At 44.3% G+C, this 13,417-nt stretch overlaps 1 protein-coding gene across 1 annotated transcript in view; it reads left to right on the forward strand.

Moving 5' to 3' along the window:
* LOC137372271 (disco-interacting protein 2 homolog A-like) overlaps positions 1–13,417 on the forward strand; it is a 299,051-nt gene that overhangs the window by 255,649 nt on the left and 29,985 nt on the right. The window contains exons 26-28 of the mRNA XM_068036004.1: positions 1,814–1,937; positions 3,631–3,752; positions 10,113–10,224. Coding sequence (XP_067892105.1) covers positions 1,814–1,937; positions 3,631–3,752; positions 10,113–10,224 — 358 coding nt within the window. The remainder of the gene's footprint in view (positions 1–1,813; positions 1,938–3,630; positions 3,753–10,112; positions 10,225–13,417) is intronic.

Below are 13,417 nucleotides of genomic sequence, written 5' to 3' on the forward strand. Positions count from 1 at the left end.
CATTACGTAGTAAATCATGACTGCCCTTTTAAATCAGGGCATCCTACTTCTACTTTGATCAATGCCAAGATCCTTTAGAACAGAATTGTCCAAAATTTGACCCGCTAGTCCTCTGCGGGCTGCCCGTGGCTCTTCTGTACGTGCATGTCAGGTGAGGGGTGGGCGGGACCTGCGTCTGAGGGTGGGTGGATGCCTGTTAGTAATTGGTCACTGTCTGTGACTGACATCGGGCTGGTCCGGCAGGGTGAGTTCTGATTGGCGGTTTGCAGTGTAGGTGTGCTGTGACCAGCTGCCCCTGCTGTTTTCACGTGGTTCAGAGTATGAGCGGGAATGGGAGCAGGAAGCAGTGAACCATGTGGGGGGAGCGGGACCCATGAGTATGGAGCAGCCAATCGTGAACGGGGAGCAAGAGAGACATTGTGGGCTGGGGAGGGTGGGTGAAAAGGGCCGCGAGAGGGGAGAGGGTTTGTGAGGGAGTGGGAGAGAGCGGCAGTGGGAGGAAGGAGGGAGTAAGAGAGCGGCAGAGGGCGAGGGAGGGGGCAAGGGAGCGGCCGGGGGGGGGGGGGGGGTGGGTTGGAGGGTGGGGGGGCAAGCGCAGCTGGGAGGGTGAGGGGGGGGTGGGCAAAGTCAGCGGTGGTGGGGTGAGGGAGGGGGGCAAGAGGGCGGTGGTGGGGTGAGGGAGGGGGGCAAGAGGGCGGCAGAGGGCGAGGGAGGGGGCAAGGGAGCGGCCGGGGGGGGGGTTGGAGGATGGGGGGGGGGGCGAGCGCAGCTGGGAGGGTGAGGGGGGGGTGCAAGACAGTGGTAGTGGAGTGAGGGAGGGGGGCAAGAGATCGGCGGTGGAGTGAGGGAGGAGGAAAGAGTGCAGGGGGTAGGAGGTGGGGGGGGGAAGAGTGAGGCTAGGGAGGAGAAAAGGAGCAGAGGGAGAGGGGGAGAAAGGGAGCAGCAGAGGGAGGGAGTGAGAGCGGCGGGGGAGGGGGCAAGAGTGGTGGGGGGAGGTTAGTAAGAGAGCGGAGGGAGGGAGGAGATTGGCGGGGAGGGAGGGAGGAAAGAGACTCGGGAGAGACAGGTTAAGATCACTCCTGACAGATGAGAATCTATCCTGATCACTCCGCATTGCTACATCAGGAGTGCAGGCAGAGATTGACTATTAATGCAATCAAAAACTCTGCCAGGTATGTCACTAAGTCAGTGTTCAGCATAGTGACGAGAAAGTAAGTCAATAAAAATTAGTCTTCTCATTTAAAGCTTGTTCACAAAAATACGCATTTGTTGTTGTTTTGATTAATGGTAAGATAAATTTCTAATGCCTTTATCTTGCTGTAATTGTCTCACCAGCCCCTATATAGGACAAAACCTGTAATGTGCCACCCCTCCCCCACACGAAAAGGCTGGCACCACTGCTTTAGAATGTGTATATCTTTAATATGATATTGCACATTGTGGAGCAGAGATAGGTGTAGAGGCAAAAAGGATTTTTTGGGGGATTGTGTTCTCCATGTCAATACCTGGCATTGTTTTAGGTTGCATTAATAGTCAATCTCTGCCTGCACTCCTGATGTAGCGATGCGGAGCGATCAGGATAGATGTTCATCTGTCAGGAGTGATCTTAACCTCTCTCTCCCCTCTGTGTCTCTTTCCTGATGGAAGCTGACAGAATTGTTGGGTGTAATAGGGGCTGATAAAATCTTGGTCAGAAAGTATGGAGCGCACTGATCACCAAAGTCCATAGTGGAGAATAAAGTCGCTGAAATTTGTGACAACTCTTTCATCTTGCACATCACAAAGTGCTAAAAACTGTTTTTCAACCAATCAGGGCACCGTTGTGAATACAGCAACATGTATACAACTGCACAAGAGAGCAGAGAGAGTGGCTGCAGCCTTGTTGGAAAAAGGACGCCTCAACACTGGGGACCATGTGGCCTTGGTTTACCCACCAGGTAAACAGGACAGTGTGCTACTACTTTGACATCATCTTTGTGGGTAAACAAGCCTGTTTGCTTCAGGCGGGTTGCTGTTCAATCAGGTAACTCCAGCAGCAAAACGTTTGCACGTTTATCCAAGTAGGGGGTCTGTTGTCTTTTGGGATTTCTAACTATTTGGCTGAGGAGAGATTTCCGATCATTTCACATTAGGATGTTAAGTTAAACTTGGCTTATGAGATACAAAATGCACAACAGAGAGCTGTTGGGATTGCAGAATAGAGTTCACACATAAAGGAATAGATCCCGGTAAACTAGCTCAAGATATGGTGCTTCCAACATACAATGTCAGCTTGAGATAATGGAGATTTACAAATGGGAATGAGCACCCAGAGCCAAGACCTAGCAGAACAGTGCTAGGTATGATTAGCAGCTTGACAAACCATCCTCGAGCGCAGAGCTGGGCAGGATCAAAAGTCAACCTTTTGGCTTCCTAATCAGTTGAGAAAGTCCACCGTCTACAGAGACCTGTTAAGGTTATGCACAGGGAATACAAACTCCCTGCTTAAGTTTAGTGCAACTAGTTTCAGAGAATTTACTAATGGGGAAAGTGTATTTAGCCTGCTAACGAATATTTTCCTGTCACAGCCACATTATAAAATAGGTTAAATTTCCCTGTGAGTTGTATTCTGTTATATATCTTATGTAAAATAAATTGGCTTGCTAATTTATGATTGATCTCATCTTACTAGTGTTCTTTAGTCCACTTCCAGAAGATAGAAACACAAGATTTCCATATCCAGTTTATGTAACATGGAGATTCATTGTTTCCAACCCCCAGGATCTGCTATCTTATGACTAGGTTGGAAAGTAAAATTAAACTCATGATCATGGAGGACATATGGTCTGGTTGAAGGACAGACCAGTGACTCTGAACTTAAGAAATTTTGGCACAAGATATTCTCTCATGTTCCAAAAGCACAGTGGTTACACACTTCACTTAAGAAACTTAGTGGCTGTAGAGATGATCTGTTTAATAGCGTTTCTTTATTCTACAACTGATGAACTTTTTATGACAGCTCAAAATGTTGAAGTTATTATTTCGATATAGACAAAAATTTTTGAAAGTGATCAGATCGATGTTTTAACGGATGCTTTAATGGTGAATATAGTTTCATTTACAAAAGCAAAATACTGCAGATGTTGGCAAACTGAAATTAAAACAAAAAATGCTGGAAATACTCAGCAAATCTGGCAGCATCTGTGGAGCGAGGAACAGAGTTAATGTTTCAGGTCAATGACCTTTTGTCAGAACTAGTTTTATTTACTTATATGCTGTCAAAGCAGTAAGGCTATGAGGAACTACCTGACAAAGCAATCGTGTTGTATGGGCAGGGAGCAGTGGGACTATCACAGTTTAATAATCCAATTTTCATAATTTAATTTTGTTCCTTTAGCAAAAAACCTGGTACTTTGTCAGTTTACCTCGGAAAGCTTTTGCCAACTATCTTTTGCTTCATCAGTGCAGATTCTGTGATGGATGTATGCCGTTGAGTTGGTATTGGTAGTTGTATCCCCATTTGAACAGAGAATCCTCTTAAGATTTTTGTCTCTCAGATATGGTCAAGTCCTATGGAATCAACTTACAGTGACTACTAAAAGGTCAGTAAATCACAGTACTGCACAAACTCTCTCATTCTGCTTCCTCCAGGTATTGATCTCATAATGACTTTCTATGGGTGCCTGTATGCAGGATGTGTGCCTGTCACTGTGCGACCTCCTCACCCACAGAACCTTGCCACCACTTTGCCCACTGTCAAGATGATCGTAGAGGTATGATATCAAATGACTATTTAGCACTTGTCTCTGCGTGATAATTTCATACAGTTCAATTTAGATATTGATAGCTCTAACTTTAGGAACTGTACCATTAGCTATATTGTTTTGGAATTTGATGTCCCTAACTATAGGAATTAAACATTAGCTACAGTGCCATCCATATGGTAGGATTAACTAAAGGTCTTGTACTGTTATGTATGTTGGCACCCTTGAATCAGAGAGGCACACTACAACCTGTATAGAAAGTTCCATTAATGACTCTCTTGCACAACTCACTGCTTTCCATGAAAAGGGAGTAGCAGATAGTTATATCATGAGGCATACTTAAAGAAGTAATCTCTCTCACTCGCTCACAAAACAATGCTACACGTTGTTGCTTTCCATAGGTAGAGCGTAACTATTGGAGTCATGTTTACGAAAGCAACAGCTGATTCATGTTTTGCCATGAGTCACTGCATGACCTAAACACAGGGATTTTCTGATAGTACACCCTGTATTATTTTGCTGTATATGCAGAGGAAAAGGTTGATAGATGTCTCCCTTGTACCAGTCTTCTGTCCATATGGAGGGAATTTGGAAGATGTTGTCGTGTTGGAAAGTGAGGATTCCCTTGAAGGGGCAAAGACATCAGCAGTGGGTTATGTTTTAGAAACAATTATCAGAGAAAAATAATCAACAGGCACTTGGAGAGGTTTGAGTTAATTAAGGATAGCCAGCACGACTTTGTAAAAAGCAGGCCACGCTTGATGAATCTAATTGAATTTTTTGATGAAGTAACAGAGAAGGTTAATGAAGGAAATGTGGTGAATGTTATCTATATGGATTTTAAGAAAGCATTTGGTAAAGTACCACATAAAAAGGCTGGTTACAAAAATTGAGGCTCATGGAATAAGAGAGTCAGTGCCCAATCGGATTTTTAAAAATTGGCTTAAGGACAGAAAACAAAGAATTGTTGTGAATGGCTATTTTTCAGACTGGAGGATGATGGACAGTGGTGTTCTCCAAAGGTCAGTGCTAGGACTACTTTTTTTTTGCTATAAATGACTTAGATTTTGAAATAGAGTAGAATTTCAAAATTTGACGATACCAAACTTGGAAGATTGGCAAACAGTGAGGATGATACAAACTGCCTGCAACAGAACATAGATCAGCTAGCAGAATGGTCAGCCAAGTGGCTATGGAATTTAATACTGACAAGTGTGAGGTGATGCATTTTGGCATAAGGGATAGGGTGAGGCAATATATACTTCATGGCACTGTATGCAGGAACATGGGGACCTGGGGGTGCAGGTGGCAGGACAAACTGAGAGTGGTCAGCAAAGCATATGGGATCTTGGGCTTCATAAATAAGGTTTGGAGTACAAAAGCTGGAAAGCTATGCTGAATTTTTTATAAAGCTCCAGTTAGGCTCTAACTGGAGTCTTGCATCCAGTTCTGCACATGTTACGAAGGATGTGAGGGCCCTTGAGAGGGTGCATTGGAAATTTGCCAAGTTGCTGGGATAGGGAATTTTCGTTCCAAGGTTCGGTTGGAGAAGCTGAGGTTGTTCTCCCTGGAGCAAAGGAGATTGAGGGGAGATTTGATAGAAGTGTACAAGATTATGACAGGCTTAAATAAGCTAGACAAGGAAAAACTGTTCCCATTAACTGAAGGTACAAGGACTAGGGGACATTGATTGAAGGTTTTAGGCAAGAGATGCAGGGGAAATGTGAGAGAGAACTTCTTTTACACAGCCTATGGTAATGACCTGGAACTTGATGCCCATGGGGGTGATGGAAGCAGTGACAATCAATAATTTCAAAAAGAAATTGGATGGGCACTTGAAGGCAATAAACTTGCAGGGCTATGGGGTTCAAGTGGGCCTGACTGGATTGCTCTGCGGAGAGCCGGCATGTACCTGATGGGCAGAATGGCCTCCCTTTATGCCATAAGTGACTCTATGACTTTATGGTGATATTGGGGGACTTTAATTACCCAAATATCGATTGGGATAATGTTAAAGTAAAGGGAAAGGAGGGGGAAGAATTTCTGAATTGTGTTCAGTAGAACTTCTTTGACCAGTATGTTCTTGGCCCAACTAGGAAGGAGGCATTTCTGGATCTGGTGCTGGGGAATGAGGGGGACCAATTGTCTGTGGGGGGAACACCTTTGTAAGAGTGATCAAGATTTCGACGAGCAATGGAGAAGAGCAAGGAGCAGTCTAACGTAGAACTTCTAAATTGAAAGAGGGCGAACTTCAATGGGCTGAGAGGGATCTCGCCAGGGTAAAATGGAACCAATGATTGACAGGAAAAACTGTAACAGAGCAATGGATGATGTTTAAGGAGGGGATGTTTCAGGTACAGGCTAGGTACATTCCAACAAGGGTGAAGATTTAGTGAACCAAAGCCAGGGCCCCTTGATGAGGGAGATAGAGAATATGATGAAACAAAAAAAGATGGTGTCTGATGCATGTCAAGTGAATTTTTCAAGCAAGAACCAGACCAAATAGAATAAGTTGAGAGGGGAAGTGAAGAGGAAAATATGACTGGAAAAGAAAGAATATGAGAATAGAATGGCAGTTAACCTAAAAGGGAACCCAAAAATCTTCAACCAGTATATAAATAGTAAGTGGGTGGCTGGGCCCCCACCTGCCAAGAATGAGGCACATTAATTTTGTCATGAACATTGATTTTAAACTGTTGCTGGAGTGAAGAAAGGACTTGTTAAATAGATCAGCTGTGGCTGGAAAAGATATTTGCATATTAACAGACAGTGTTTGGAAGGACAAAGCAGCCATTCCCTGACACATTCAACCCACAATGGACTTTTGATCAGACGTTGAAGGTGGGAGAGCTCCCATTCCAGGTTGATTGCTAAGGTGATACAATCGAAGACGTGGTCAGACCAGTTAGTCACATGACTAACTTGCTTGGCAGCCTGGGTTTTTCCGAATTGTAAAAACAGTTTGAACGCAGAAAGACTGTTTGCTCCTGGATTGAGAAGATCTCTCCTGTTTGCTCCCATCTCTCTCTCTCAAGCCTCTGAATCTACTGAAGACACAGGAACCCCAAGAGAGAAAAATCTCCTACAGCGAACAAGGTTTAAGAACACTGGGCCCCAACAAAAAGCAAGAACTACCTACAATCAAGACTCTACAGTGAATTTGAAGAACCGTAACAAAAACTCTTAAGATATTGCCTCAAACTTTTCACTTTATTTTTTCTTCACTTTTCTGTCTCTATTTGTATGTGTGTATCACATATGCATGCTAGCGTGGGTGTGTCATGTATCTGTAGGCATCAACCGAATTAGAGTTTAAGTTTAATAAATTTCAACTTTTGTTCTTTAAATCTAAGAAAACCTGTGTGCTGTTTTTTTTTTGCTTTATAATTGGAAAGCGGTGAACAAGGATTCACTGGGGGGAGCTAAAAAAAACGGTGTATTTAAAATTAAACCCTGTTACGGTAAGACCAGGTGAAGGCTGAGAGGGACCCCATGACACCTTTCTCACTGGTCGTAACAGTAACTTGAGGTGGGATGAGGCCTTTTAGGGACAGAGAAGGTGATATGTACTTAAACGAATAGGGCACGGCTGTAGTACTTAATGAGTACTTTGTATCAGTCTTTACTAATGCGGAGGATGCTGACAAAATATCGGTGGAAGTGGAGATATTAGAGGTAATGGATGAGGTGAAAACAGATCGACAGGAAGTACTGGAAAGGCTGGCTATGCTTAGAGTGGATAATTCACCTGATTCACCTGGTTCAGATGGCTTGAATCCCAGGTTACTAAAGGAAGTGGGAGTGGAGATAGCATAAGGGCTTGCCATAATTTTCCACTTTGCCCTCGATACGGGGGAGGTGCCAGAGGATTTGAGAATGGAAACTGTGATCCCCTTTTTCAAGAAAGGGTGTAAGGACATTCCTAGTAATTATTGGCTGGTCAGTTTAACATCTGTGGTGGATATGGTTTCGGAATCAATCATCAGGGAAAAAAAATCAACAGGCACTTGGAGAGGTTTGAGTTAATTGGGGAGAGCCAGCACTGATTTGTAAAAGACAGATTGTGCTTGACTAATGTTATTGTTTTTTTGATGAAGTATCAGAGAAGGTTGTTGAAGGGAATGCAGTGTATGTTGTCTATATGGATTTTAAGAGAGTCTTTGACAAAGTACTACATAAAAGGCTGGTTACTAAAATTGAGGCTCAAGGAATAAGAGAGTCAGTGCCAGCTTGAATTTTAAAAATTGGCTTAAGGGCAGAAAGCAGCACGTCGTGGTAAATGGCTATTTTTCAGACTGGAGGATGGTAGATAGCAGTGTTCCCCAAGGTTCGGTGCTTGACCCACTGCTTTTTTTGATATACTTAAATGACTTGGATATTGGAATACAGAGGAAAATTTAAAAATTTGCCATTGGGGGTGTGACAGACAGTTAGCATGATATCAATCAACTGCAACAGGACATAGGCTAGCAGAATGGGCAGACAAGTGGCAGATGAAATTTAATACAGCAGAAGGGAGAGGCAATATAGACTAAATGGTACAATTCGAAAGAGTGTACAGGGACAGAAGGACCTGGGGGTTCATGCGTGCAGATCTGTTAAGGTGACAAGACATTTTGAGAAAGTAGTTAGCAAAACATATGGGATCTTGTGCTTCATAAACAGAGGCATTGAGTACAAAAACAGTGAGGTTATGCTGAACCTTTATAAAGCTCAACTAGAGTATTGCATTCAGTTTACCACACTTTAGGGAGAATGGGAGGGACCTTGAGCGGGTGTTGAGATTTGCCAGTGTGGTTCCAGGAGTGAGGGATTTCAGCTGCAAGGTTAGTTTGGAGAAGCTAGGGTTGGTCTCCTTGGAGCAGGGGAGATTTGCTAGAGGTGTACAAGATTCTGACAGGTTTGTTTAGGGTAGACAAAGAAAAACGAATCCCATTAGCTGATGGTACAAGGACTAGGGGACACAGATTGAAGATTTTGGGCAAATGACGCAGGTGGAATATGAGTAAGAAATTTTATACGCAGCAAGTAGAACTTGCTGCATACAAGGGTGGTGGAAGTGGAAACAATGATTTCAAATGGAAATTAGTTGGGCACTTGAGGGAAATAAACTTACTGCGCTATGGGGATAGAGCCAGGGAATGGGACTGATTGGATGGCTCTACAGAAAGCCGCCATGGACTCGATGGGCAGAATGGCCTCTTTCTGTGCCATTATGACTCTAAGAATTTAGAAAAAGTTGCAGATATACATTGCTCTTTTGAAGGTAGTTTGTTGAAACGACCCCTTCATAGCAATATTAGTGCAACCTATGCTGGAACAAAGATTCTGGATTAAAACCAGCTTGAGTGTATTTGCTAAATTGTGGCTCTCATACAAAAATCTTGTTCAGTATATGTACTCAACTGTAGTAAATCAATATTTGTATTCTAGCAGCAGCCTAGTTTATTCCATGGTCATGCAGATCTTGCATTTAAGAAAAAGATCTTTTCTTGCTTATAGTCTGAAATACCGCCTTCCACCTCCAGTATAAATGGAAAATAAGTAACAAACCAGCAGCTGAAAGAGTGGGGTGTCTTTGCTCTAGATAATTGTGTAAATAGGTTAAGTTGGAGTTCAGGGTCAGCTCACGCTGAAGAAGATGGGTTATCGGTATTATTTCACACCAGACAGATAATAATCTTCATCTGTCAAAACCTACTTCAGATGTCTCACTTGTTCCTAGGCCATTGGGACAGATGTAGTGCTCTGCCAGTATAAACTTGGGATGGATTCCTTTCACCATTGGATCCCTTCACTATCTTTATAAGGTGTCTTCAGCTACAAACTTGCCAAAAAAGAAAGAAAACTGTTATTTCTGCAACATAAAGTCAAGATGTTTTCTGTTTAGCAGCAAAATGTTAAGACACGGGTAGGGCCTGCCACTGTGTTGAAGCTTATTTATTGAGGCTGATCTACATAATCAAAAAGCACGTTGCTGCTATGTTTTACTGTAATGAACATTCATATTGCAGATGAAAATAATACTCATAGATACTGCAGTTCTGAAATAAAAACAGAAAATTCTCATTTGTTTGCAATGTCCCACCCAGATGCTGGCTATCGTTCCTCTGATGCCAGTTGGCCTACTATGCATTTGCACCATCTATTCTGTTTATATTTTTTGGTTTGGGAAGCTAGAGCAATTCATTTGTATGAAGGATATTGTCATGTTGTGGTGCTAGCAGCAGAAAACAAACACATGGAAAATAATTGGTGCTTGGGTGAACGAGTTGGTGTTCTGGACAGCTCAAGTCTCTGCATGGCACATCCACTGTTACTCTACAAATTCTGGTCATTAACTGACTGTTGTTTCTTTTATTCCTCTAGGTAAGCAAGTCTGTCTGCATACTCACAACACAAGCAATATTAAAACTTCTCCGTTCAAAGGAGGCAGCTGCAGCTGTGGATATCAAGAGCTGGCCCACAGTTTTAGATACTGGTAGGATTTTGTTATTTATTGAAAAAGTTTTAAGTTAGTTGCTTAATAAGGTACCTTCATGTTTTATCAATCTGTTAAAGAGAATTGATTAAAACTGTTACTCTGTACAGTCACTTGTTGACTGTAAAATAGCTTAACAATTTGCATACGACCATACGAGTTAGGAGCAGAAGTAGGCCATTCAGCCCATCGAGCCTGCTCCGCCATTCAATAAGATCATGGCTTATCTGTTTCCGTTTCGAATTCCACACTCCCATCTACCCACAATAATCTTTGATTCCCTTGCCTAACAAATATCTAGCTTCATCTCACTAAAATGTTTTAGTTCATCTTCAGAAAGTTTGGTGAAGGGCACTCAATGATACATCCAGTTGGGTTCACAACAGGGTTCTATTGTTAACCAGTAGCCTCACTAGATATTGGGCTCACTGCTCAATGTAAGGTGCTCTATGGGAGTTGCCACCCCTGCTGTACCCAAAAATGTATCTAGGGCATACATGAACCGTGTAAATTACACCCTATTTAAGTACATTAACCAGATCCAACCCAAGTCTAGTTTGCCTTTTGTGGGCAATGAATGTAGAATTATTGAGTGCCAGCAGTACACAAGCCTGAGTTATCATAGTCATATAGACACAGAAGGAGGCCAAATGGCCCATAGAGTCCATGCCAGCTCCCTCTAGAGCAGTCCAATCAGTCCCATTTCCCCACTCTTGCCCCATAGCCCTGCAAGTTTATTTCCCCAAGTGCCCATCCAGTTTCCTTGTGAAATCATTGATCCTCTCTGCTTCCACCATCCTTCTCTTTTTCTCTTTTGGGCCTCCTTATCTCGAGAGACAATGGATACGCGCCTGGAGGTGGTCAGTGGTTTGTGAAGCAGCGCCTGGAGTGGCTATAAAGGCCAATTCTGGAGTGACAGGCTCTTCCACAGGTGCTGCAGAGAAATTTGTTTGTTGGGGCTGTTGCACAGTTGGCTCTCCCCTTGCGCCTCTGTCTTTTTTCCTGCCAACTACTAAGTCTCTTCGACTCGCCACAATTTAGCCCTGTCTTTATGGCTGCCCGCCAGCTCTGGCGAATGCTGGCAACTGACTCCCACGACTTGTGATCAATGTCACACGATTTCATGTCGCGTTTGCAGACGTCTTTATAGCGGAGACATGGACGGCCGGTGGGTCTGATACCAGTGGCGAGCTCGCTGTACAATGTGTCTTTGGGGATCCTGCCATCTTCCATGCGGCTCACATGGCCAAGCCATCTCAAGCGCCGCTGACTCAGTAGTGTGTATAAGCTGGGGATGTTGGCCGCTTCAAGGACTTCTGTGTTGGAGATATAGTCCTGCCACCTGATGCCAAGTATTCTCCGAAGGCAGCGAAGATGGAATGAATTGAGACGTCGCTCTTGGCTGGCATACGTTGTCCAGGCCTCGCTGCCGTAGAGCAAGGTACTGAGGACACAGGCCTGATACACTCGGACTTTTGTGTTCCGTGTCAGTGCGCCATTTTCCCACACTCTCTTGGCCAGTCTGAACATAGCAGTGGAAGCCTTACCCATGCGCTTGTTGATTTCTGCATCTAGAGACAGGTTACTGGTGATAGTTGAGCCTAGGTAGGTGAACTCTTGAACCACTTCCAGAGCGTGGTCGCCAATATTGATGGATGGAGCATTTCTGACATCCTGCCCCATGATGTTCGTTTTCTTGAGGCTGATGGTTAGGCCAAATTCATTGCAGGCAGACGCAAAACTGTCGATGAGACTCTGCAGGCATTCTTCAGTGTGAGATGTTAAAGCAGCATCGTCAGCAAAGAGGAGTTCTCTGATGAGGACTTTCCGTACTTTGGACTTCGCTCTTAGACGGGCAAGGTTGAACAACCTGCCCCCTGATCTTGTGTGGAGGAAAATTCCTTCTTCAGAGGATTTGAACGCATGTGAAAGCAGCAGGGAGAAGAAAATCCCAAAAAGTGTGGGTGCGAGAACACAGCCCTGTTTCACACCACTCAGGATAGGAAAGGGCTCTGATGAGGAGCCACCATGTTGAATTGTGCCTTTCATATTGTCATGGAATGAGGTGATGATACTTAGTAGCTTTGGTGGACATCCGATCTTTTCTAGTAGTCTGAAGAGACCACGTCTGCTGACGAGGTCAAAGGCTTTGGTGAGATCAATGAAAGCAATGTAGAGGGGCATCTGTTGTTCACGGCATTTCTCCTGTATCTGACGAAGGGAGAACAGCATGTCAATAGTCGATCTCTCTGCACGAAAGCCACACTGTGCCTCAGGGTAGACGCGCTCGGCCAGCTTCTGGAGCCTGTTCAGAGCGACTCGAGCAAAGACTTTCCCCACTATGCTGAGCAGGGAGATTCCACGGTAGTTGTTGCAGTCACCGCGGTCACCTTTGTTTTTATAGAGGGTGATGATGTTGGCATCGCGCATGTCCTGGGGTACTGCTCCCTCGTCCCAGCACAGGCATAGCAGTTCATGTAGTGCTGAGAGTATAGCAGGCTTGGCACTCTTGATTATTTCAGGGGTAATGCTGTCCTTCCCAGGGGCTTTTCCGCTGGCTAGGGAATCAATGGCATCACTGAGTTCCGATTTGGTTGGCTGTATGTCCAGCTCATCCATGACTGGTAGAGGCTGGGCTGCATTGAGGGCAGTCTCAGTGACAGCATTCTCCCTGGAGTACAGTTCTAGGTAGTGCTCAACCCAGCGGTCCATCTGTTTGCGTTGGTCAGTGATTATGTCCCCCGATTTAGATTTGAGGGGGGTGATCTTCTTGATGGTTGGCCCAAGAGCTCTCTTCATGCCATCATACATTCCTCTGATGTTTCCGGTGTCTGAGGCCAGCTGAATATGACTGCATAGGTGTTGCCAGTAGTCGTTTGCGCAACGCCTAGCTGTTCTTTGTGCAGTACTTCTGGCTGCTTTAAGTGCTGCGGATGTTAAATCGCTGGGGGCTTTCTTGTAGTTCAAAAGTGCAATGCGCTTAGCGGCTATGACAGGTTCCAGCTCTTCATTATGAGATTGAAACCAGTCTGCATTTCTCTTCGCACTTTTGCCGTAGGTGGTCAAAGCTGACTCATAGATGGCGTCTCTGATGTGGGCCCACTTGGTCTCAGCATCCCCTGTGGGAGTGTTTTGAAGGGCTGTTACAAGTGAATTTAGAAATTTTTGTAACAGCTGTGGGTGAGAAATTCTG

This window comes from Heterodontus francisci, chromosome 7 (assembly GCF_036365525.1).
Source record: "Heterodontus francisci isolate sHetFra1 chromosome 7, sHetFra1.hap1, whole genome shotgun sequence".
Lineage (NCBI taxonomy): Eukaryota > Metazoa > Chordata > Chondrichthyes > Heterodontiformes > Heterodontidae > Heterodontus > Heterodontus francisci.